The sequence below is a fragment of the Drosophila mojavensis genome, unplaced genomic scaffold (assembly GCF_018153725.1).
Source record: "Drosophila mojavensis isolate 15081-1352.22 unplaced genomic scaffold, ASM1815372v1 contig_81, whole genome shotgun sequence".
NCBI lineage: Eukaryota > Metazoa > Arthropoda > Insecta > Diptera > Drosophilidae > Drosophila > Drosophila mojavensis.
The window spans coordinates 2179589-2205685 of NW_025318907.1; the positions used below are offsets into that span (position 1 = coordinate 2179589).

At 35.7% G+C, this 26097-nt stretch overlaps 1 protein-coding gene across 13 annotated transcripts in view; it reads right to left on the reverse strand.

The window, feature by feature from the left end:
- LOC6580505 (protein muscleblind) overlaps positions 1-26097 on the reverse strand; it is a 186317-nt gene continuing 160220 nt past the window's right edge. For 2 of the 13 annotated variants that reach the window (XM_044011200.1, XM_032730214.2), the window contains exons 5-9: positions 20403-20696; positions 15807-15924; positions 4786-4847; positions 1908-1992; positions 1-1141 (exon numbers count right to left, since the gene is read on the reverse strand). In XM_044011200.1, the coding sequence (XP_043867135.1) occupies positions 216-1141; positions 1908-1992; positions 4786-4847; positions 15807-15924; positions 20403-20696 (1485 nt within the window). In that variant the 3' untranslated portion in view covers positions 1-215. The other 11 variants (XR_006357919.1, XM_044011203.1, XR_006357920.1 and 8 more) reach the window with 11 other exon arrangements.

Below are 26097 nucleotides of genomic sequence, written 5' to 3' on the forward strand. Positions count from 1 at the left end.
AATCGAATGCTTACAACAACTCGCTTACGTTAAAGTCTTGCTATACGTACGAAAAAGTTCTGTAGAATTCTCAATATATATTTATATATAATTTATATTCTGGTTTGTTTTCGGTTTTCAATATTTGCCCATAATGTTTTTGTTGCTCTTGTAAATAGTTCATATCAACCTTTAATTTGCATCAAAATGTTTTATTTATTTATTGTGTGTCTGCTCTAGATGCAGGATGAGGGCGCGGCTATGGTGGCCGGCGTCACGGTGATTGTGGTGGCTGGCAGGGCGGCCACTGTGGTTGCCACCACCGGGTAATGGTGACCCACAAAGGCGTGCTGCTGATGATGATGGTGGATCAGGCCGTGATGCTGATGCTGCTGCTGCTGCTGGTGTTGTTGCTGTTGTTGCTGCTGCTGTTGCTGGGGTGTTGCTGTGTACTTAAGTACATGTTGCTGCGGCAGCGAGATGAACGGCGCTGCCTGTATCGGTATGCAGTTGGCATTGTAGTCGCTGCTCAGCACCAGAGTGGGCGTGGCGTCGGTATAATAGGCCGGCGCCTTCAGAAATGCGGCTGCTGGTGCTGCAGCGGCAGCGGCAGCATACTGCTGCTGCGGTGTCGGCATTGTTGCTGTCGATGTGGTGGACAGCGTAGTGGCCGACGATAGCGTGGGCGATGTGGCTATCGAGCACGACGACGATGAGGAGGCCGACGAGGGGGAGTACGGTGAGCTGCAGTGATAGGTGATGTGTTGCTGTTGTTGGTGTTGTTGATAGATGTTGCTGGCGTGGTGTGCGACAGCTGCTTTGTTCGAGTTGCTGTGATAGTAGTTGGTGTTGTAATTGTATTGCTGCTGCTGTTGTTGCTGCTGTTGTTGTTGCTGTTGTTGTTGCTGCTGATGTGGCTCAATGATGATCAAGTTGTTGTTGCTGCTGTTGTAGCCGGCAGCAACTGCTGCAGCTGTTGTTGTTGCCACCGCCGCCTGCTGCTGGTGCTGCTCACTGGGATTGGTGATCATGGCAGCCATTATGTTGGCCGGCGGCAAGACAATCGGTATGTGATAGTATTTACATTGCTTGCGACGGCACTGGCTGTTGGCATGATCCCGACAGACAGCAACACGTTGATCAATCACCTCGACCTTGTCATCTATACAGAGAGAGTAGAGTAGAGTAGAGAGAGAGAGAGGGAGAGAGAGAGCGGAGCGTGGGAATAGAAAAAAATACATTGATTAGTAAACGAAGATCAAGTGTAAATTTCATTGATTTATTATTGATAAACAGTGAAAGCAATTATAAAAATAATTGTTTTGATTTTTGATTTTGACTTTTGAATTCTTGTGAAACTTGAAAGCACAAAGGTGTTATTGGTTACGCTTCTTCTTGAGCTAATCGTGAGTAATAAATATGTAGCGTTTATTCAGATTTGATTTTGGTGCAAATGAAAACGGACTTGAGGAGTTGAGTTGAGTTTGGATTTCTGAACTAGAAGAGAGTCCTACTTCGGCTAGAGTTACATACGTTATATAAATTGTATGTAAACAGAAACATGTAGAACGAAACACATCCAATTCATGTGGTTAGATTTTTATTTGCGTGTATTTTTGTGTGTGTAATTTCTTGGAATCTTGATAGAACCTAAAAGGGAAACAAATCAAAACAAAACTGAGAACGGGTAGATCAAATTAAAGTGTCGCCAATTGAGCTAAAAAAAAAAATATATATATAGAGAATTAAGTAATTGTATTTGGTATTTGTCTCTCAGCTACAGAACGTAAAAAATAAAGTTTTTTTTTATGGTTTTTCCACTATAAGAAAAGCATTAAAAGCAACGCAAGAACTAAACGCTAGAACTAAAATTAAAGGTGCTACAAACTAAGAACTGAAAAGGGAAAAACTTAAGCACATGCACTTACCTTCAGTTAAATGAACGAATCTACAATTTAACCGACTGCACATAGATCTATTAAAATCTTGGCACACCGGGAGGGTGTCCAGTAACTATATATAGATTTTGTATGAGAAGATTTGATTTCATTTTTTTTTGGAGTTATGGCAGGATGCAAACGTAGTAAACAAACCAATTGACAAAATAATAATTAAATTTTTTTTGTTTGAATTGTTCAGTGTAATTTGATTATTTTTTTTTTATCATATTTTTTTTATATATATTTTTTTTTTTTGGGATTTTCGTTTGAAAAAAAGAGAAGAGCAGAAAAAGAAAAGAAAAAGAGCACAAATTAGTTATATTCTTATAATAATTATATGATACACTAGAATTGTTAATGGTTGGTTAGATTAATTACGCTTTGAGTACATTTTCTTTTTGTTGTTGTTTTTTCTTCTTTTTTTTCATTTTTTTCGATTGTCAATGTTAGTCGCTGTTTGATACATAATAGATACCATGTTTCATGATAGATATACATTAGTTCGTATGTTAAACTAGTTTCTCACTTAAATAATCTTAAAGGCAAATAGGAGAATAAATTATAAAATGGCGGCGCAAATGAATTTAAAAACTCTTTTTGTTTTGTTGTTGTTTTCTTTCAAGTGTCTTGCGTATGAGTCCTGAGGTATGAGACGCAGCTATATAAGTATGTGTGTGTTCGATAGTTTTCGGTGTTCGATGTTAATGCTAATATAAATATATATATAAAAAAAGTTGGTCTTTTAACAAAAATTAGTGTTTTTGCTTGATTTTGGAAAAACTTAAATGCTAAGCTTAAAAATAAAGTTTTGCCACAAAAGCTTTAAGTCGAACTTAAGGAAATCTAGAAATCAATGTAGAAATGAAACACCTTTAAAGCAGCAAGTATTGGATAACTAAAACTTAGCTTTTGATATAGCCAAACTGTTTATGGATAAGCCAAGAAGCTTTTAAGCACAGCATAGACATAGAGACAGATAGAGCGAAAGAGGGGAGAGAGAGAGAGAGAGACAGGGTGGGAGAGCGAGAAAGAGCTTTTAGGTCTGTAACACTCACTTTTTGATAAGGTTTAGAACGCGCCTTAGTTACGATAGATATATAGATTTCTATATATGTATGTGTTAACGACATATGCATTATACAGAAAAAGAGATTATTCATTTTGATTGTTTGCTTAAGTTCTAGTGGGCTGAATTATGCAGTAACAGTTACATATCCTAATAGGCGGCACTAGAAATATAAGAAAAAAAGAGAGAAAAGAGAGAGAGAGAGAGAGAACGTAATACATACGCAATGTTAATTTGTATAACATTATAAAAGTGGCCTGTGTTTTATGTTTTCGTTGAAATAATTAACAAATTTGTTTTTCATTTATTTTTAATTTTTGTTTGTAAGGATAAAAAGAAACAAAAACGAGAACAGAAAATGAAAACGAAAAACCAAATTATAAATTTGGCTTTGAATAGCGCGCACAAAAGCTGCTAAGCTGAACAGAATATCGAAAGCTTGAAAGCTGCAACACAATTATTGCGATCGCCTTGAAAGCGCATTAAAGCTTAAAGCTCATTCTGCAGAGGTTGCAATACTATTGGATGAGTATTGAGTATGTTATATCAAAAGTGTTGCAAAGCACACAAATTTGTATTTTATTTGATTTCTGGTGACACACAAATTAACAAAGAGCAAGAGTGAGACAAACAGAGACAGAGAGAGAGAGAGAGAGAGAGAGAGATAGAGATAGAGAGATAGGGGTACTTGGGAGAGTATCGCTGTAAGCATATTGAATGTAAATAATGTTTAAATTCTGGCCGCTCTTTACCTAATTATGTAAAATGTGCCATTCATTAGCATTGGACACTGAGTGTATAAAACGCCCCGTTCCGGCTGGGCTGTTGTATGAGTATCAAATAGAGAGAATATTGATAACGGATTAGCTTGGCATTGTCTATAAGGTTTTATACAGTTTTATTTGCTATTGTTTTCATTGGTTTCTTTTTTATTTTATTTTCAATTTGGCAAATATTGACGACAGGTGGTAGATATGTGTGTGTCTGTGTGTGTGTGTGTTTGGGTGTGTGTGTGTGTGTGTGTGTGGGCGTGGCGTATTGGGTCAGACAGTTGTGCAAACAGCTGCTAACAGCTACGACACACTCAAAGGTGTGTCCATGTCAGCGCGCTGACATCATCGTCGACAACGTTGGCAACGCCTTCAAAATGGCCGTCGACACTTTGTTCGTCGTTCCCGTTATTGTTGTTGCTGTCGTTGTTGTTGCTGTTGCTGTTGCTGTTGTCTTTATGGTCTGGCTGTTGTCGTCGCTGTCCCCTGCTGTCCCTTGGGGCGCGGCAGCGCATTTAATTTGATTAACCCAATTCACGCAGCCAGTGTGTTGAGATGTGTAGCACAGTAGCCGACATAAACACTATTCTTGGTATAGGTATGTATATTTGCAGGTCGTTATATAGATATGTTTATATATATATATAATAGTTGCTTAATTGCTAAGATGCTTTCTCATCGGACAGGTGGGGCACCGGGATTTCGGCAAGCCGTAAAATAGTTTCAAAGTTCTCTTACTTATTATTTAAATATGACAATTTCGCGGATTATTAAACACTTGCTGCTCTAATTGTGTTTGTATTTCTAGTTGATTACATAAACATAAAATACAATTGAATATTTTAATTTAGTCTGGGCATTGGTTGTAGGTGTGTGTGTGTGTGTGTTGTCTTTACAGAAACAAAACTTAAAACTAATATAAAGAAAGAGCGAGAGTGAGAGAAATTAAATTAAATGTCAAGTGTTAGCATTAACAGCCGCTTAACATGCTGCCAACAGGCTGTTAGCCAGCCCAAGGCGGCGACTGTACCTGGCCGCTGGCATCGGTATAGATAACACAGGAAGCATTTAGTGGCGGTATTTTAGTGTTTGCTATAATTATCGATAGTCACAAAGCCGGCAAAACATGCAGTTTGCATTTGTTGGTGTTTCAATTAGAGAGAGAGAGAGAGAAAAAATAATAGATATATGTATATATGTATATATTTATGTGTGAGGTGATTAGAGCCAGAGCCAGAGAATGAAGCGTAGAAGAATGTGATTGTTTATTGTTCGGTTGGTTTGTTTGTTTGTTGTTTTTGCAGTTCGGCATCCATTCAGCATTTGGCAGGTGTGTGAGTGTGTGTTGGTGTTTTCGTGTGTGTGAATATGCGAGTACATTTGGTTGGTTTCGTTATTTGGTTGCATTTTGCCATTTGAAATTCCAATCCGTGCGAGTCGTTCAAAATATATATTTAAATTGATTGCATGCAAATTGTTGAGTAAGTTTTTTTTTTTGTTGGTTGTTATATAATTGAACGCGTATGTGTTAGCATGTAAAAGGAAAAAAAATGTATATATATGAAATTAGTAGAAAAAAGAAATTATGAGAGCACATATGCAATAATCATAGAGTCGAGAGTTCGAATTAAATTTGCAATTGGTTTGCTTTCAATATTCATTGGGCAGAGGCTTAAATTAAGCTTAAGCTGCATTTGCGGTTCAGCAGAATTTTTCGTGTTGTGGCAATTAGTTGATAATTATGGCGCATATTTTATTGAACATTCCAATCGAAATATGAGTTAAACTGAATAGAAAATAATAAATTTAATTGAAATGAGTTTCATTTGAAATAACTACATATATATGATCGGCATATATTTCATATAAATAATCCCTATACATTCCACTGATGATTACATCATATATACATATACATCCAATCCGTTTCTAAACTGGACCCAGCTGCAACCAGCTTATATCCAATTTAACACTCAGCTGCGCCTTAATTACTTGTGAATTTTCATTTTATGCAAATTCAACAGGCACACAAAAACCCGAGTTAATAAATGTAAATTAATGCCAAGCCTTTCATGTGCAACTTTCTTTTTTCCTGCCATTAAACTTCTCTTGACTTGTTGCTACATTTAAAAGTTTTGCCAAACACCGAGGGAAAAAAAAATATGTATATAAAAAATGCTGCTGCAACGCATATGCAAAATGGCGAAACGCACTTAAAACTAGAATAAATTAGTAAAAATTTAATTTAAGCATAATTATATTTTTGTCAAAGTTTGTGAGGCTTAAGCGAGTTAGTTAGTCTAAGTATTAAGCAGAAGCTGTAAAATAAAAGTAAAATTTTATCAAAAATATAAAATGTAAAATCAATGTAATCAAGCGCGCGCTAAAGCATTAAGGGGGCTGCAACTGAAACAAGAGAGATGAAATTATAATATATAATTTTAAAATAATAATAAGGAAACAATAAAAAAAACAGCAGGCGGCAGCAAAAATTGTGTATTTGAAGCGCATTTAAAAATGTTTGTTACTGGCGCAGCGGCTGTAATTAAAAAACAAACAGACAATTTAAATACTCATATAGTCGATATGTATATATATATATATTTAAAGAGCTATCAATTATGTATATATATGTAGAGGCAGTTAGTTAGGACTCTCTGACAAGAGACAGGCACACACAGAGAAACGTAAAATATAAATAAACAACTTTAACGGTAATGCGAATACTTACTACATTAAGTACATACAAACAAGCCTGCAAGAGTCGATCAAATATAAGTACAGATATATATATGTACATCATATATATATATATATCATATGTGTGCGTGTGGGTGTGTGTGTGGATGTGTGAGTGTGCTACAATTTTGGCGTATACTCAATATCCAGAACGAGTCGTAATTGAAGCAACAGTTAAAACGCATCGGATGAGCAGCTCAGTTGAGTCTGTGTGGTGTGTGTGTGGGTGTATGTGTGTGGGTGTTGGTCTATGTATGTGTGTGTTTATCAATTAAATTTAGTTTACAAAGCTTTTGAATTTGCCTGCAAGCATATATTGTTTTTTTTTTCTTGTAATATGACAGCTCTGTGTTGTTGTTGTTGTTGTTGTTTTCGTTGTTGTTGTGTGTGCATGTATTTTGTTTGTTTCGATTTGATCAGCATACAGTCATACAATAATACTTTCGTAATCCATGAAAAAGAAAAGAGTCATGTTAATAACATTGCTTGCAACGGGCTTTACCACAAAACTTAACATATGTAATTTAACAGCCAAGGAGATCAGAATGAGAGGGAGAGAGCGAGAGAGAGTCTGACTGAATTAACTTTTAAAAATTCTGCAGTCTTTTAAGCTTTAAAGTGTTAAATGCAAAGAGCAAATTTAACAGCAATATTTTAACATAATTTAATACAACATAATCTAATTTTTAGAATTCATCTCTCTCTTTCCCTCTCTCTGATGTCTTAGGTGTTTAAGCATTTGTGAACTAAAAATAAAGCTAAAAACGTAAAAAGAGAAACATTATATCTAGTAAAGTTACTAATTACTAATTAAATGTTTTGAATAATATCATATACATACGTTCAAGTATAATAAAGAAGCTCATTGGGCAGTGCACCAGCTTACCTTAGAAGTGCGATTGTTTTTATTTATTTATTTTTTTTTAGCTTTTTTTTTTTTGTTTTTGTTTTGAGTATTGTAGCTCAGTTACCATCATACCACATGCCTGAGAAGCCGAAATACGAGTATAGTAAATAAACGTAATGCGTATTTAGCGGGTACTTCGAAAGTTTCAATCACAGTTAGCATGAGAGTGACAGCCACTTGCAACACTGGACTTCAAATTTGTTGTTGGCGATACGGATTTGATTCGTTTCTGATATTTGATTTTGTACTTGCTACGAAAAGTTCTTGTTTCATTGAGCACATGCTGAAAAATTACAATACGATACGCTCCAAAAAGAAAAACAAAAGAAGAAGAAGAAGGAAAATACGAACAAATAATAACGAATATTCAGCAAATATGAGAGAGGTACAGAAAGAGAGAGTTACGTAACATATAGAGGAGAAACGTACTTCCCACTATGGAAGGAGTATTTATATATATAGATGTATATATATAAGAACAACCTGTACGAGTGTTGCGTGTAACAGCAAAAGAGAGACAGAGAGATAGAGAGAGAGTGAGAGCGAGAGTGTGGGGACATTGAAAAGATTACTGCATTGTGTGAGTGTTTGTGTGTGTGTTTGGAAACTCGCTGGAAACTTTTGTAATGCATTCAAAGAAATTCGAAAATTTACAACTGCTTATCGAAGAATAAAAAATGTTATTATTCAGACTCAATTTATATATTTTTCAATTTGATGTACAGAAACATGCAAGAGCTGTGGATCAGATAGTCTACTAGTGTGTAAAGAGAGGGGAAGACGGAGACAGAGAACATTGGTGAGAGAATATTAGTTGTATTTGACAGAGAAAGAGACAGAGAAATATAAAGAGAGAGACTAAAATGGAAATTAAGACAAAGTGTAAAAGAGCACAAAATGTAGCAAAAACAAAAATTTTTAAATGTTTTTTTTTCTTTTTTTTCTTAAGCATTTCTTTGAAACATTACAAAAGCGCTTAACTCTAAAGAGTATAGATATATATGTATATATATATATAGGCAATTGTATATATATTATTGAATAGTATAATGCTTCCATACACATAAACTAGTTCTTAAGTTGTCATAAGCAATACAGTAATATTTTCAATTACAAACAGAAAGTACCAGCTCGAGCAAGCCATGTGTGGAGAACTGGAGTACTACGAGTACTATCTCGCTTGTGGGTGTAGGTGTGTATGTGGGGGTGTGTGTGTATGTTTCGATATTGAAATTAAGAGAGTCGAGCAGAGAGCACACATTGATAAACGCCCAATGAAAGGTTTTTCAGAAAGCTTTCAAATGAAGTTAGCAAAATCAAAAGGGAATCAAGGATAATTTTTTTAAGTTAACTTAAGAGCAAACAGTTATGTATACCAGCAAATCTAATTGTATTAATTAGCAAAATGATTACCAAATAAGTTTAGCTCAGAAATAAACTCATAATAAATAGCAAAATAGATATGGAAAATAATTTATAGTCAAGGACAACGCACAGTAAAAACTTCTTAGATTAATACAGTATGTGTATGTGTGAGCGTGTAAGTGTGTGTGTGAGAGAGAGAGAGACAGTCAGAGAGAAAGAGAAAATGTACGCAGAAGTATTAGTGTAAAGTTTTTGCCATTTAGCACTTTCCAGTTAACGAGAGTTAAGTAAAAGAAGCAACAAGTTTTTACGGTTTTTACAATAAAACGTTTATATAATTTTCAATATAATAAATTTTTGTTTTTTGTTTTGTTAATTTTTGCATTTTTGTTTTTGGTTTTTTGTATTAGTTTTCATTATTTTATAATAACGCATAGAGTTAATAAGACTAATTTTTGTGTGGATCTTGTTTTTGTTGTTTAATAGCACATAGAACATATTCATTAAAGTGTTTGCTTGTATTGGTTGCTTTGTGTTTATGTAGTGTATAAGTTATATATATATAAGTATATAGTTTTTGTTTTCTTTTTTTAATTATCATAAAACAATTTCGTTTTGTTCAGTTTTCTCTTTGCTCAGAATACATGCATTAGTTAGTTAACTTAGATACACTGAAATTTCTCGCTTCGTCACTTTTTATTAATAAAATTTTCCGCTTTTTGGATCAAGTTTTCTAGTTTTTTGATAGATCTAAAAGTTAAGTCTGGTGAAATCAAAATGAGAAATGTACGAAACAAAAATGGCATCAGTTGCTGATGCGCCATACATTAGTGGAATAAAATGTTGTTAACTATGTTTTTCTTGTGTTGTATTTTTTTTTTTTTTTTTTTTATGTTATAATGTGGTGTACTTTACAAAAAGTGTGCTTCTCTTATCTACAAAATATAAGTTTAAAGTCTATTATCAATTGTGGCCGTGCGCAAACTACGCTACATGTTCTCTGTTCTGGTTTTTTTGGACGGTACTGTATTTAGTGGCTTTCTAAAATATTGAACTACATTTGGACTAGGCTCGTCGTAATCGCAATCAGAATTTTTGAAGACTGTACGGGAGCTGCAATAGCTCTCAAATGATTCCTATAAAAAACCGTGTGAGCTGCTGAACTGGCTCGCAAGCAGCCCAAAAAATGAATATATAAATTCAATACAAATTGTCGTCCAATCTTCGTTGTTATCTTATTGTTTGTTGCACTGTTAACTTGCTGTTAACTCGATGTCAATGTTAAGTATTGTGTTGAAGCGGTTTTTATCTATTAACTGGTGCAGTTGAATGTGAATTTAGAAGAAAGCAAAACACAAAAGTAAATCAAATGATATTCAGTATTATTTCTAATACCGGTTGCTGGAATGTCTGAGTAACAATGTATTACTCTTGCGCGCTTATAACATGCAGTGTTTGTTGAATGACTGTTTTCTCTTGTAATATTTTCGTTTTCAGAGATTTCTCTAAGTTTTCACATATTTTGTTTGGCCCAGAAGAGTGCCAAACAGCAACAATTCTACAATGTTAAACAAAAGGAAAAATGAAACATACGACAGCTAGAGAACTGGACATACATGGATTATTGTTAATATATGTAACATACTTTTAGCAAGACATAGATATATCGATAGTTTGTAATGTTATTTTATTTTTTATTTTTTTATTTTTTTTTTCAGTTTTCCATTGTTTGACGCATTTGCTGCATGTTAATTAATTTATTTTTTTTGTAATAAGCAAACTCTCTTATCAAGTATGTAGTATATATAGATATAGGTAGGTATATAAGTAGATAGTAAGCCTGCCACAAGTCAAGCAATAATATAATGTATGTATATATATAAGGTATGCGTATTGTTTTCAGATTTGTTACAGCTAGTTTCTACCGTTAGAACGAAATAGTATTTTGGTTAGCGTACTCAGTTTTGCTTGCCATTATATCTAAGAGCTAAACATAGAGAAACTTTACTAAATCTAAATTATTTTGTTTTTTAATTTATTTAATTTTTTAGTAGTAGTATTTGCTTTTTATTTTGTTGGGGCAATGAAATTAAGCAAAAAGATTGAAAGCATTTTACAGACAGTCAAGGCAGACAGAATGTATTTTTGGGTGGGTGGGGTAAAAGGTGTATGAAAGGTATTCGGCATAGGCTGAACGAAGCGAAACTTAGAAGGAGAAAGCTGGAAAAACGAGTGCTGCTCTGCCCAAAAGCGCGGCATGTGAAAATGCTTAGCGTGTGACATGTGGCATATGTGGCAAATGTGGCATATGTGGCATATGTGGCGTATGTGTCGATTGGGTGAGTTTTTCGAAAAGAAAACGGGAGCGTGTTCTGCTTAGAATTCGAATAGATATTTGTTGATAAATAAGTAATAGATACAAATATATATATATATATTTAAGTATATATAAAATGTGTGGAAAGCGGCACAACAGAAAGAGTAAAAAATAAATAAAATGAACAAGAGATAAGTGAATATACCAAAATAAATACCAACACACAATAAATTAAGTTTTTGTTTCTGTTTCGTAAGGTTCAAACTATATTTGAAATCAAACACACACGATATTTTGTTTGTTTTTGTAAAAAAAATCAACATTAATCAATGAACTATCGACAACTAAATATTAGAATTAGTGGCAAACATTAAAAATTGTCATTAAACATTAGAAATATTGTAAAGATTTAAACGAATTTTACAGAGATTATATAAGTATATATGTATGTATGTATAATTTTAGTCAATAATAATAATAATAATAATAATAATAGTCATAATAATAATAAGAGTTCGAATTTATCAACTTCAGTGGCTAACAACTTAAGGTGCGCAAGTCTGTGGCAATCATTTTTTTTTTTTTTTTTTTTTAATTTTTTTCATATTTTTTTTTTTCATATTTTTTTTGTAAGTATTTTCGTAATTCTAAACAGGGATAAAACACAGAAAAATATAGACTACATATTGAACTTGTATAATTGTCAGTACATAAATTATATAACGTAAACATTGAGGAAAAAACATAATAATTATGAAAAATCACACGAGATCTAAGATTAAAACATAGTTCAGTTGTCATTGAATTTATTAATTTTTTATAAACATACATCATGTATACATAGCGTGTATGTAAATTGTTGAAATATATCAAAGAAATATGTATAATACATCGAGAGCAAGATACAGTTAGATAGATAGAGATAGATAGTGAGTGAGAGAGAAATATGTATATAGGAAAAACGAAAAGTTTACATAGTTTGTTTTTCATTATTCTCTTTTAATTGTCAACATAGGAGTCAAATCTTGAACATAACATTAACATAACATAACATAACATAACATAATTTTGATGGCTTAACATTTTTAAAGATGATTTCAGGTGTGACAATGTCTGTGTGTGTGTGAATGTATGGGTGTGGGTGGATGTGTGTATCGCAAAGAGAGAGAGAGCGATCGATGATGAATTAAGATATTGACTTTCAATTGGTTTATTGATTAGTAAGAGCGCTTTATAGCTAGCATGTACGATAATGCGTGTGTGTGTGGGTGTGTGTATGGGTGTATGACGGCTAAACGATATACAGTTCGAACTTCGTTATGTTCTAAAGAGTGTGGATCGGGTGTTCAGGTATGGGAATTTTCGGATCTTGTGAGTGTTTGTGCTAGAGTACATTGTGTTGATGTTCATATAACGTATATATAGATATATTTAAGTATATGTATATATTAGCAGCATACAGCATTTATAGTATTTATGTATATATAATAGGTATATTTCTATAACTAGGCAATATTCGTTACGCATGTTCGTTGCTCAACAATTTGAAACAATTAAAATTACAACAGCATTCACGAAAGCTAACTAACTAGCTAACTGTTTATAGGTAGAAGAGGCAGCTAGAGAGAGAGAGAGAGCAACTGATTGAGCTAGTGAGAGTGGGAGAGTGACAGAGTCAGAAATACAGAGAGAGACAGAGAGAGTGACACAAAAGAGAGGTAGAGAGCATTTGAAACAATTTGTTTGGCATTAAAGCTTTCGCAGACCAACAACATGCGCAGACACAACTGTACCCAGCAGCAGCATCTACCTGGAGGATTTCTCTTTTTATATGGCATTATTGATAGGAACGATTAACTGACTCGCATTCCAGGGCAAGGTGTGTGAAGCTTTCTTTTTTACTGTGTGCGTGTGTGGTTGGTTGTATGTGTGCGTGTTTGTGTGCATGTGCAAAGCTATCACAGTACTTCGTTATACCAAGTTGCAGTTACCGTTACCAATTCCATTTCCGTTTCCGTTTCCGTTACCGATTCTATTTATATTTTGAACGCTCATTTTAAGGCTATCAAAAAGGAACTTAACTTAAAAGACTACGTATTGAAAAGGCTGTTTTGTATGTTCTTGCTTTAAAAGCTTCGTTCTTATTTAGACTATGCTATGCTACGAAAATGGCAACAGCTCAAGTCACAGTGAGGTTATGTTTTGTTGCGTCTAATTTAAAATAATAAACTTGATATCATAAACAATCTAAGGAAAGTTTAGCCTGCATGCTCGAGCATTCTGTGTGTGGGTGTTAGCGGGGCAAGAGGATCGCTTCGAGGGCAAGCTTTTACAGCGTATTAGACTTTATGAAAGCTCATTGAAAGTGCGCGAAAGCTTTTAGATTCCCTTAGCTTGAGTTCAAGTGTATTGCAAAAGCTGTGGATGCCTAAGCTTTAAGCAGCTTTACGCACATTCAGGCAACATCCTTAGATTCTGTGTGTGTGTGTGTGTGTGTATTTCAGATTTGTCATGGTGCAATTTGATTTAGAATACAAAAAGGGACGCCTTTTGACACTCTAAATATAATGCTATGCTATTACGAGACCTAGTGTATAAATTAAGTTAAAACTGAGGCACATAATCTTACGTCTTCGATGTGTACTACGTACTAAATAGTTACTGCTACAAATAACTGGACCAACACGTTCATTAAGTACAGTTGCGTTCGAGTCTCTGTGTGTTTGTGTGGGTGTGGGTGTGTATGTGTATGCGTGTGAGTAGTGACTGCCTACTTAGGAGGTCTTCATCTTCTTGTAGGGATTAAGAACCATGGCCGTGCCAGGGGCTGCGCCCTGGGCAGCTGCTGCTGCGGCCGCTGCTGCTGCATATTGCTGAGCGGCGGCGGCTGCTTGACTGCTGGGCATGGCATAGGCATAGCCGCTGCCAGCAGCCGTGGGCGTGGCAGCCATAACGCCCGGATAGAAGTAGCCCTGGGCAGCAGCTGCTGCGGCATACTGCTGCGGACTGGCCGCCATTGGCATGGGGGCCGCAGCGCTCGGTGCACGGAGCAGCGCAGCCGAGGCGCCGGGCAAGTAGCCAGCGGCTGAGGGTGCGCGCACCGGGGTGCCGGGTGCCACGGGCGTGGACAGCCCAGAGCTGGGCAGGGAGCCGTACTGACGTAACTGCGCCTGAGCTTGGGCCTGGGCCTGGGCCTGAGCCTGGGCTTGAGCCTGCACTTGGGCCTGAGCCTGCGCCTGCATTTGCAGCAGCGTTGCCATGGACACTGGCTGAGCCTGTTGCTGCTGGGGCTGGGGCACGGGCTGCGGTGGCGCCGCAGCTGAAACGAAGCTCTTGTTGAGCGTCATGCCGGTGTAGGCAGCTGCCGAGGCAGCAGAGACGGGCTTGGCCGCCGCATTGGCCACCTTCAGGGCGTAGTTCTTCTGGGCCACCTCCTTGGCCAATGCAGCGGGATCGGCATAGTAGCCGGCAGCTGGACTGAGACCAGCGGCTGCGGCATAGGCGGCATACGCCTGCTGAGCATAGGCAGCCTGAGCCTGAGCTTGAGCTTGAGCCTGAGCCTGAGCCTGGGCTTGCACCTGGGCAACCTGTTGCTGCTGGTGTTGCTGGTGCTGTTGCTGCTGCTGCTGCTGTTGCTGTTGCTGATGTGCCTGCACATAGCTGTTCTGCACCGAGCCGCTGGCCATGCTGACAATGGGCGTGGCACTCGAATAGCCGCTATACAAATTGGCATAGCTATAGGCGGGCATGGCATAGCTGATGCGCTGATACTGCTGCACCGCCGGAGCCACCGATGCTGGGCAACTGTTGCTGCCGTTGCTCACATTGCTGCTGCTGGTGGTGCTGGTGGGCGTGGGCAGAATGCCGCTGCTGTGGCCATTGTGATAGCGCTGATAGGCATCGCTGCCATTCTGCTTGGGCGCATAGCTGCGCTGAGGCGGCGCCTGGATGTAGGCGGGCGGAGCGGAAATGGAAATGGAATCGGTATCGACTGTTGCTGCTGCTGCTGTTGCTGCTGTGTTGGCGGCAACTGTTGCTGCTGCTGTGCCATTGTCTGCCTCATTGGGCAGCTCGTCGCCATTCAATGATTTATTCAAATTGTTGTTAATATATGACAAATAGTTGTTATTATCGCCATTGGCCAGGGTCAAGGGTTCAAGTGCTGTCTCTGTGTTGGGGGGGCTAGAGCTGCCGTTAGTTGTTGCTGCTGTGTCAGTTGTTGTTGTTGCAGCAGCTTCTGCTGCTGCAGCTGTTGTTGTTGCTGTTTTTGTTGTATCATTAGCTGTATCAGTGTCTGCTGCTGTTGTTGTAATTGTTTGTGTTGTATTACAATCGTTAGCAGTGTTTGTTGTGGCTGTTGTTGTTGTGTTGGTTTGTGCTGTTGTTGTTGTTGTTGTGTCATTATTTTCTTGATCATGATTTGCATCAGAATCATTAGCTAGCGCTTGGTTATCATGATTATTAATATGATTAGTAGCTGTTGTTGTTGTTGTTTGTGTTGGTGTTGGTGTTGGTGTTGATGTGGCTGTATTTGTGTTTGTGATTGTGTTTGTGTTTGTATTGGTATTGGTATTGGTAGTCATAGCAGTTACAGTTACAGCATTATTATTATTATTACTGGCTGTTGTTGCTGCTGTTGTTGTAGTTGTTGTTGTTATGGCGCTACATATTGGTTGTTGTTGTTGTTGTTGTTGATGTTGTTGTTGTTGTGGGGGATACTCACATGACACTGGCACGTAGGGCTGCATTAATTGTTGATAGGTTGTCGCACCGGGTTGATACACTGGAATGCCAGACTTTTCGGCAGCTGGACGTTTAAACGGTACCATGCCAGAGAATTGCTATTGCGAAAAGAGACAGCGAGAGAGCAGACGGGGAAGAGAACATGAAATATAAAAAATCAATTAGTACAAAAATTGTCAATTATTCAACAAATTCAATTTCAACTTAAACTAATTGCACTCTAACCATACATATTGAGTAATAATATTATTATATATATATGTTGTTTACATAAATAGCTTACAAACGAGCTCAACTGGGAATTTTAATTAGTTATTACAACTTTTATTTTCAATTTTTTTTTTTTCGATTTTCCACTCAATTTTTCTCAAACTTTTGCCAATGTGTTTAAATAATAAATAATCATATGTCCAATAATAAACCAAAAAACTATTCAGATCGAATAAAAAAACCAGGAATAATACCAAAAAGAAAAAAAAAAGCATTTAACTGAGCAGAAATTGTTCGTAAACGTTTAGCGTGCATTTTACCAAGGGCGAAAGCTTTTAATGTGCTTCGCATAAAAAGCTACAAAAAGCTTTGCTCAGCCAGCGATTAAAGCAATTGTGTGAAATGTGAAAGTTATTGTATTATATGTGTGGAATATTGCCGCAGCAGAGGACAGCTGAGTTCATTTCAATTTTGTTGATCTGGCACTCAAATTGTCGATTCATTATCTAATTAATCTCTTTAGCTGACCCATGCTGAAACCAATTTTGATTACCGATTTGACTCAGTTTATTATTTTTTTCGATTTTGTTTTCGTTTTTATTTATTTATTTCAGTTATTTTATGTGAATTTGTATTTTTGTGTAATTTTAATTTCTGTTCATGCACTTAGGTAGCCAATTTCTGTTTGTTTGTTTCTAGTATGCGTTAAGTATTGTTTAAATAAGCTGTGTTTCTTCAAAGTGACATCATAAATGATAATTAAGTTCAGAAAAAAAAATATTTTTTATTCTTTTGTTTCTACATTTCTCACAATACCTAATGCGATTTATATAAAACTGAAACTGAAGAAACATTTTCTTCATATGAGATTATTTTATTTATATTATTATATTTATATAATAATAAGTTAAATAAAATATTTTACAAATTTTAGCAACCACTTTTTATCAGCAGATCAGAAATTTATGATTAAGTGTCCAATTTATTCCATCTTTGCCATTCTCTTCGTTTGACAACATGGAACCCTTCTTATTAACTCATAAAAAAGTTTCATTCAGTGATCAGCTATATAACACCCTTCTTCTCTCACCACAGCTCTCTCTGGTCTCTCTGCCAAATCAGGATTTTATTTCAATTCTACTGTATAGAGCTGTTTGGCACAGCAGCTCAACAGCCCAGCAGCACTCTTTATATAGGTGTTCGTTTTCAGTTCCGTTTCGTTCCCTTCCTCACTTAGTAAAGTAGCTCTCATTTACTCATACACAAAAGCAAGCCTATGCAATATTCTGCTGGGCTCTCTACATATAATTTCTATTGTTTCTGTCTGTCTCAAAATTGTCTTTAAGCCTTCTTTCGCTTCGTGATCTATACTCTCCTTTAAATTAAATATAAATCTGATTATACTAAAGTAAATATTTCTTTGTTTAATTCAATCTTTTGAAATCTATAAGGTAATAAGGTATTATTCTTTGTCAGAATTGGTAACCAAAGCGAATCAATTAATTAAGTGAAAAGTTTTCTACAAATAATTGAATGATCGAATATGCTATCGAAATGATCGATCAATTTCCTGATTGATCGATAAATTCCTGCCCCTGCGCACTCGAAGAAACACAGCTTACGATGTAAGAATGTTAGTTATTGTATTTATATGTAGTTCATTATCATGTGGTGTATATATATATATTGTAGTATTGTGATAATACTGGATGGAGATAGTTGTTCATTTATTTGGTAAGTTACGTTTTCTTATTGGCTTTGGAGTACTTACGAAGTTTTCATAGTAAAATGAACCAACCGTTTTAACATCCATCTTTTTGGCAATTGTGCACATTTATGATCATTATTATTATTGTTGTTGTTATTATTATTGTTGTATATAATAATTGTGATGATATTTATCCATTATGAGCGCAATTCGGTATTAGTAATTGATTTTATTTGTTCATTTTGAATGATTAATTTGAATGATTCGCATTGTTGATTGATGCATTTGTAGTTGGTTGAATTTGTTTTTTGATTTGGGTTAGCAGACATTTTTGTTGTAGTTGCAGTTGTTGTTTGTTGTTGTTGTCAATTGATTGTTTTGTTTTTTGAATTGTTGGCAACAAGTAACATAGAGAGAGAGACACAGAAAACAAACGAAAGTCGAATCGAAAAAACAAACGAAGAAGAGAGAGAACACAAATGAAATTAGTGAATATATTCAGCATAAATATACAAAATACAAAAATGTTCATTAAGAGGTATTAGCGATAAGTTAAAGATATATATGTATATACATATATGCATACATATATATATATGTAAGTAAATACGTAGTCTAGCGTGATGTGAATGTGTGATAAATTAACCTAAATAATATAATAATACATACATGATACATGATACATACAAAATACATACAATTAGGCCAAGACTTAAGTTTTAAGTTACATATTTTTTTGTTTTTTAGCAAAATGCGCAAAAGCCAAGCAAAGTTGTTCGCATGTAAAGCTAATTAACCTGGAAAAGCACTTAGGCACTTAAACAATTAAGCTCGACGGCTGCGGCTGCTATGTAGCTGCAGCTGTAAATAAAGAGCGGAAGAGCTGTCGAACCAATCGAATCAGCGCCTAGCCAAACAGTTCGTCATGCAGGCAAATGCGAGTGAGTTGTGTTTCTTGTTGGGCAGGGTGAGGGGCGAGGACGTGTGCGTGGGCTGGGTCAATTAACAGTTAAACCATTTTAATTAACACTTGCCCAGGTAGTCTGTAAATGTGCGGCTGTATGGGTGTGTGTGTGTGTGTGATTGTGATTTATCATATACAACCCCTAATTGATGCCACATGTGGCACGCAACGCTGATTGCAAGCTGAAGCTGTCGCTACCAGCTCAACAAGCCAACACATGCATCTGTATTGATAAATTGATTAGCAATATGCATTTGTCTCCATCAATGTCTATGTGTCTGTGTGTGTGTGTGTGTGTCTGTCTGTGCGTGTTTGCTCTTTTGATATGCCAGATAATTACTTGGTTCTGCAAATTAAATGCTCGCCGCCTAACTGACTGAAAGACTTGACTGACTGACTCGCTGCTTGTAAACGCTAATTGATGGCTCTTCATAAGGCATGTGAAATTTGCGACTAAATAAGTGAATAAAGGAGTGATTGACTGAGTGAGTGAGTGAGTGGTGTGAGTGCAGCTATGTTAATGAGTGAGTGAGTTAATAGCTGAAAAGTTCGGCTGAGTGTTTGCTTATTGCAATGGCAGCGCTAAGAAGTTGCAAATTTTGCTACACTCAAATTTTGCCTAGCTTCAATTTTGTTCAATACTTTTGAGCTGATTTAAAAAATTAGGAAATAATACTTTTAAAAATATATAGTATACATCACATATTCTTTTTTTTTTTTTTTTTTAAAAATAGATTTTAAAATTAAAATGAATATTAATAAAATTAATAGGCAATGAAGGACTTTTCGCAGCTTAGTCACAAAGCTTGATTCTATTTTCGTTCTTCAAATTAGATTTTTCGAAATGTTTTGATTATGTTTTCTTGTGCATATTATATAAATTTATCAAGTATAATATTATATGATTTAAATTTTTGAGCAAATCTAGACTAAAAGTCGTTTATTTATTTTCTATTTATGATTGTATTTCGGGCATTGAAAAAAGCTTTCGCTACAAGTTGCCTAAGAAATTTGGATAAGAATTGCTGGAAAGTTTGAAGTAGTAGATATTTTTTAGGCCGTTTCATTGGCTTGACGATTTGAGAGTTTGATAAATAAAATTTTTAACTGTTTATCTAATCAATTGATGAGTTTATAATTGAAATTCTGAGTTATAATGAGCTTTAAGTGCATCAGCTATTTTTTCTAATTTTATTCCTAATATTTACTGAATGAAAAATGATAAATCTTTATTATCTGAATACTGTATTTTATTAATTTAATACAATAATTTAATTTTTTTTTTTATGAATTGCCATTAATAATTGATGTAAATATTTATGAAATGAATTATTTTCGGCGCAAAATTATGTAACGAAAAGCCAAGCAACTATTTGAATTCGCACTCTTTCAGTTGAGCTCTTTACAGCTGCCCTAGGTATATAAATTTGTTTTGTAGCGCACACTCGCAGCTTAAAATCATGCGATAGGAAACCAAATACACTTAACTAAATCAATTAAAAAAAAAAAAAAAAAAAAAAAAAATAGGAAACACGCAGGAAATTAAACAGTAACAGTAATTAAAATCAGAAATCAGAAATGGAACGCAAGGCAACAGAAAGAGAAACAGAAACAGAAATAGAACAAGGAACAGAAACAGAAACAATATATAAAAGAAAAGAACAGAGAGATGTGAAAGAAATTAAACAAAATACCAGTGGAAACATTTCAGGATCCGCTGACCGCTTCTTGCCCACTTCCAGTGTGTGATGACCCATAACAGCGGCGGCAGCGGCGGCGGCGGCAGCAGCAGCGGCAGCGGCAGCGTTGTTTGTTGTTGTTGTTGCTGTTGGTGTTGTTGTTGTTGCGCCAGCAGTGATGCCGCCGGCCGTGTGGATGGTGTTGTTGCTGTTGTTGTTGTTGCTGTTGCTATTGTTGCTGTTGTGGAGGTGGTTCTGCAGTTGCTGCTGATGCTGATTTAGTTGTTGGTGTGCCGTAAGAGGTGAGCTCTGTATTGCGTGAGTGTGTGTGTGTGTGTGCGAGTGTGTGTATACATATGTGTGTGTGTGTCAATTGAAGTGCATATTTCAAATTATAATCAAAGTAATTATGCCAAAAAATCAATTAAAAAATTGAATATAGAATATAATTTTGATCAAGCATTTAAATTATGCGTTCATTAATTATGAACAGATTCCATTTGAATTATTCAAGCGGCATTGGTGTTGGCATTTTTAATAAATATGCACAGATATTTAATTTTTTATTTTATTTTATTTTATATTATTTATTTTTATTTTTTTGCATTTTTTGAATAGTTTCAACGAATATTTTATTTGTTTGTTTTATTTTGGCATTGTGCATGTATATGTGTGAGTGTGCGTGTGTGTGTGTGTGTGTGTAGAGATATCATCCATCGTAGAAGCAATTACAGTGTGTGGCACAGGCGAACAGATGAAATACATAATAGTAGAAGAGTACGAGTGTTTTTTTCATGATAAGTAAAAATTATAGTTAAAAAGAAAAAACAATAAAATCAAATAGAATTTTTGTTTTCAGAAATATATAGTAGAATATAGTTGAGGCTAACTTAAATTTCAATTCAAAATCAGAAATTTTCCAATTTAAAGAAAATTCTTAAATTAAATGTGGAAAAAGAACAAATTGTTGAAACATTTTTTTCAATAATAAATATATATATATCAACCCATTTTGTTAATGAAGCAGAGTTAATAAAAAGCTCAGAAGCATATAGTTATAAATATAATGTATCATTATTCATAAATATCATTTATATGTTAGAGCTTGCATAAGCCAGCAGCGAAAGCTTTAATTGTTTTTGTTGACGAAACCCAGAGCACTTAATGATATTGGGAATAGATTCATAAATACCTAGTTATATGAGCTTAAGAGTTACCTTAAAAATAAATATTTATGTATATAAAATCAATTGCAACAAAATCATTTCGCTGTAAGCCAATATATATTTTGATAAATGTTTATTATAATTCCATCGAATCGTAATTCATTTATGAATTGTTTGCTAACCAAAAATTGATTTGAGTACAAACACACACACATTCGCATTAAGTCGCGCTGGAAGAGTATCGAAAATTACCTAATGCCGATATACCTACCGATGTATCGTTGCTGCTGCTGCTGCTTTAACTGATTCTCAACTAAAAACCATAAATAAATATTAAGGAAACTAAAGCAGAGAATTAAACGAAATGCTGCAGAAATTTGTTGTAGAGTGAAGCCCCTAGAGATCTCAGAGTTAATTCGCATAACACCGTCATTTACACAGCAGCTCGACAACATTTGGGTGCGCGTTTGTTTGTTTTTTTTTTTTTTTAGTCCTAGTGCCTAATAAACAAAACACACAGCAAAATGTATAAAACATAACGCAAGTTAACATGCTTTTTGGGGCTAACACACACACACACACACACTCGACTACTGCTCGACACGAAAAGTGCAAAAAAATTTGCATTTAAATGGAGTCGCAGCGGCAGAGGCATTCACGAATTTGTTGTTGTTGTTGCTGTTGGTTTGGAGCATGTTCTCTCTCTGTGTGTGTGCTTTTTTCTATTCTTTTTTTTTTAGCATGTTTGGCTAGGCACACGTAGCTCAGGTTGTGCCAGTCGCTTTTTCAGCTGCCTTTGCCGAGAACTGTTTCATGTCACCGCCAATGAATGCTATAAATGGATTAATTCGCTTGGGCAAGGCGATATGTGGTCTGGCCTATGAGTGTGATATCTGTGTGTGTGTGCCGTGAGTCTGAGTGTGTGTGAGTACCGTGTTTGCCGTGTGTATATATTGTGTTTTTTTGAGGTCAAAAGCAAATGTGCTGAAGAAAAAAGTGAAGACACTTGGACTAAAGCGCATAGTGAATGCCCTTTAAGCGTAATTGTGAACCATACTTTATATAAGATCAAAGCGAATTTTGTTGAATATCTCTAGATCCTGTCAGCTTGCATTTTATAAATGAAATTTTAAAATTTTTTATTTTTTTGTTACCTACTATCATAAAGAATGATATTATGCAAATTCTATAACTTCTCTTTAAAATATTTTCTTTTCTACTCAAACAAAATTTGTATATCTAAAACTTAAATGTTTAGAGACTTTCGTATAGCCTTATGATTGCTTCCACTCTATTCTCTCTTTATTCTACATAATAGACACTAGGCTATTGTTATATAGGAATTGTAAATTCCTAAGGCAAGCACATATTTTAATCTAAACATAACAAATATCATATTCATCATATAAATGAATTACTTTTCAACTCTCCATCAATTCTCAAGCTCAACTCTACAGCTGAAACATTCTCCTTGACATTCGCCTTATCAAATCTTTTATATATCACTGCCAACACGTTCTCATAACCAATATACCCCACATGTACTCGATAGGCAGGCAGGCTGGGCGGGCAGCATTGCAGCTGGACAATTCATTGGCATGGAAATCTCTGCTTTTAGTTAATTTTCCGGTTCAAACGTTATCCTGCCGACTAATCCGTGTCGTCGTTCAGTGCGTCCTGCCAGCAGCCAGGCAGCCAGGCACAGGTTGACATTTACATTTTTGGTCAGGACAGACAAAAAAAAGAAGAACAAGAAGAAGAGAGGGCAGCACAAATGAAGCCTCACAGCGGGTCATGTCCTGCAGCCTGCTGGCAGCTACAAACTTTTTTTTTTGTTATAGCTGCTGTTCCCGTGTCACGCTTACATGAGGATTATAGTTTGGGGTTGGCTCACTGCAGGACACTGGCAGCACAGGCAGGATGCGGAGCACAGTTCGAACTGTAGCTTTGATTCGACAGTTGACATATTTCGGGCATGCCCCGGGCCTCTTGAAATATACGGCTAATTTTTTTTTGCGTTGTTATGCGGAGCAGGCGAAGTTGTTTTTTTTTTTTTTTATTGGGGTCATATGCATGTTCAGGGTACAGGGACAGTAAAAATACTTAAAATGTAAATAAAAACAGATTAAATAATATTAATAAATAACATTTTGCTTAACGCAACCAAATAAAATGTACAAAAATATACATCTACATATACATATATATTCTGGTGGCTTGGGCAGTTTGGGCTCGCGGGGCGTATGCGTAATGCGTGTTTCAGTTTTCATTATGTATTCAATGTTCATGTTGTTGCTATGTTTTTTTTTGTTTGTGTGTGTGTGTATAAAATAACAACATTTAAGAAAAGATTTAGGTATAAATACGAGTATATAGTTAGGCATAAAATAAGTTATTTTTCTTGAGGTTGGGCTTGGGGCTCAGCATATTAAAATTGAGGACTGAACGGACTCGAGTGGAAATGAAAAATTATTATTATTATTTTTTTTTTTGGATTTAAGATTAAATATATTTGAATTATTTTCCACTCAAGCGCTGGCAACATGCATCAATAACCCCAATACAGTTACATTTGGTTTATATATACATAGAATTATATATGATTTGAGTATATTTAGATAGTCTAGGGACAGTTTCTAAAGAGGGGTAGAAGGGTAGACACACAAAAAAAGGAAAACAAATAAAAGCTTAAAATATATATATGTATATTTAAATATTTTAGGTAGTATATAGACCATTATGAGTTACAGCTAGCTGGGGCGAGGGAATTTCTCACATAAATCTTGGGAGTTTCTTTTGGTATATAGATTAGAATGTAACTTGATGATATTGGAGGACAAAGTATTTTGTTTTATATGCAATTTAGAGCAGCGCTGCATCGACGAGACAATCGGTTAGTTTTTATGAGAGGCTCTGATACGATAACAACAGAAATAGTTTAAGAAATTTGGAAAATTTGATTTGAGTAAAAATTTGGATAGATTTTGTTGCACTATCAAAGCAAGATTTATAAAAGAAAATAAGGAGGAGACAACGATAGAGAGAATGAGAACTATAATCTAAAGTGTATATGATAAGGTATGCATATAGATATGTATAGAATATATTTAATAATATACACTCATATATTTATGAAACTAATTGCTAATATATAATTAATTAGCTACGGGCTATGAGCACAACCGGGGCCACATTTAACGAGCCATATAATAATAATTACCAAAATTGGCATTTTTATATGCATTTAAAACGTTCAGAGCAGGTGCAACAGCAGAAACCCCAAACACACACACACACAAGCCCATATACATATATATATGTATTCTTTTATATATATAAATTCTTTTTGGCTGAAGCTCATAATCATATTAAGCCTGCGCCCATAAATAAAATTATGCGCTGCTCTGCTTAAATGCGTATGGGCGTGAAAGAGACAGAGAAAGAGACAGAGGCAGAGATAAAACGAGCTGGCAACAAGGCCTCTCTCTCTCTCTCTGTGTGTGTGTGTGTGTGCGTGTTGATGCAATTTCAAAGGACAATTTGATACAATAATCACGTTTGTCGTGCCTGGTCTGGGGCTCGATTGAATTACGCCTAAAATGCTGCAACAATTTTTCACTTTATGCGATATTATGCTGCAATTATGTGTGTCATGTTTGGAGCTGACAATGTGGACGCAGTGGGGGCGGAACAGCCGGCAGAAGGAGCCCTGCTAGAGACTCGACGTTTATGTTGTTGTTGTTGTTGTTGCTGTTGCGCAGCGTCAAATAAATTTTCAGCCAAAAGCAATTAAGTCGCGAATTAAGTGCGGCGCATAGGCAGGACCCCATGGACGAGGCAGGACCAGAGCAAACACACACACAGAGAAAGAGGGCAGCCGCACATGTGTGAGTTGGGCAATCATGAACGTGCGCCCACGTGTGCCTGTGTGCGTGCGTGTGTGTGTGTGTGTGTTTTTGGCTGGCTGACTGCTGCGTGCTCAAAGTTTTAACGCGTTGTAATAAATGTTAATTTTCCCCAACGAAAATCAACATTTATGGCGTGTTTTATGTGCAGCTTCAACATATTTTCCATGTTGTTGAATGCCAATCCCTGTCAGTTGCTGTCTCACTCTCTCTCTCTCTCTCTCTCTCTCTCTCTCCCTCTCTCTCTTTCTCTGTCTGTGTGTGTTTGCGGGATTATGAGCTTGGCACACACACACACACACACACAAACAATGTTTAGTGCTGTGCGTGTGTGCTATTATTTTCTTGCGTAAAGTCAAATTGTTTAAAATGTAATTTTTGGGGCTGTTTTGTTGCATTTCATTTATTTACTTATTGAACATCTTACGTAGATGTGTGCTTAAGTCTCTACTAAACGGCCGAGTATGTATCTAAGCCAAATATTGATTTAGCATCCTCAGCACTTAAACCCACTGGAAACATGTTGCTAAATTCGAAACTTTTCATTTGAATAGTTCCCGAAACTTAATGCACAAATTATGTTGATAGGAAAACTTTGCAATTATTTAAAACTGAAAGTTAGGGCAAACCGAATTAAAC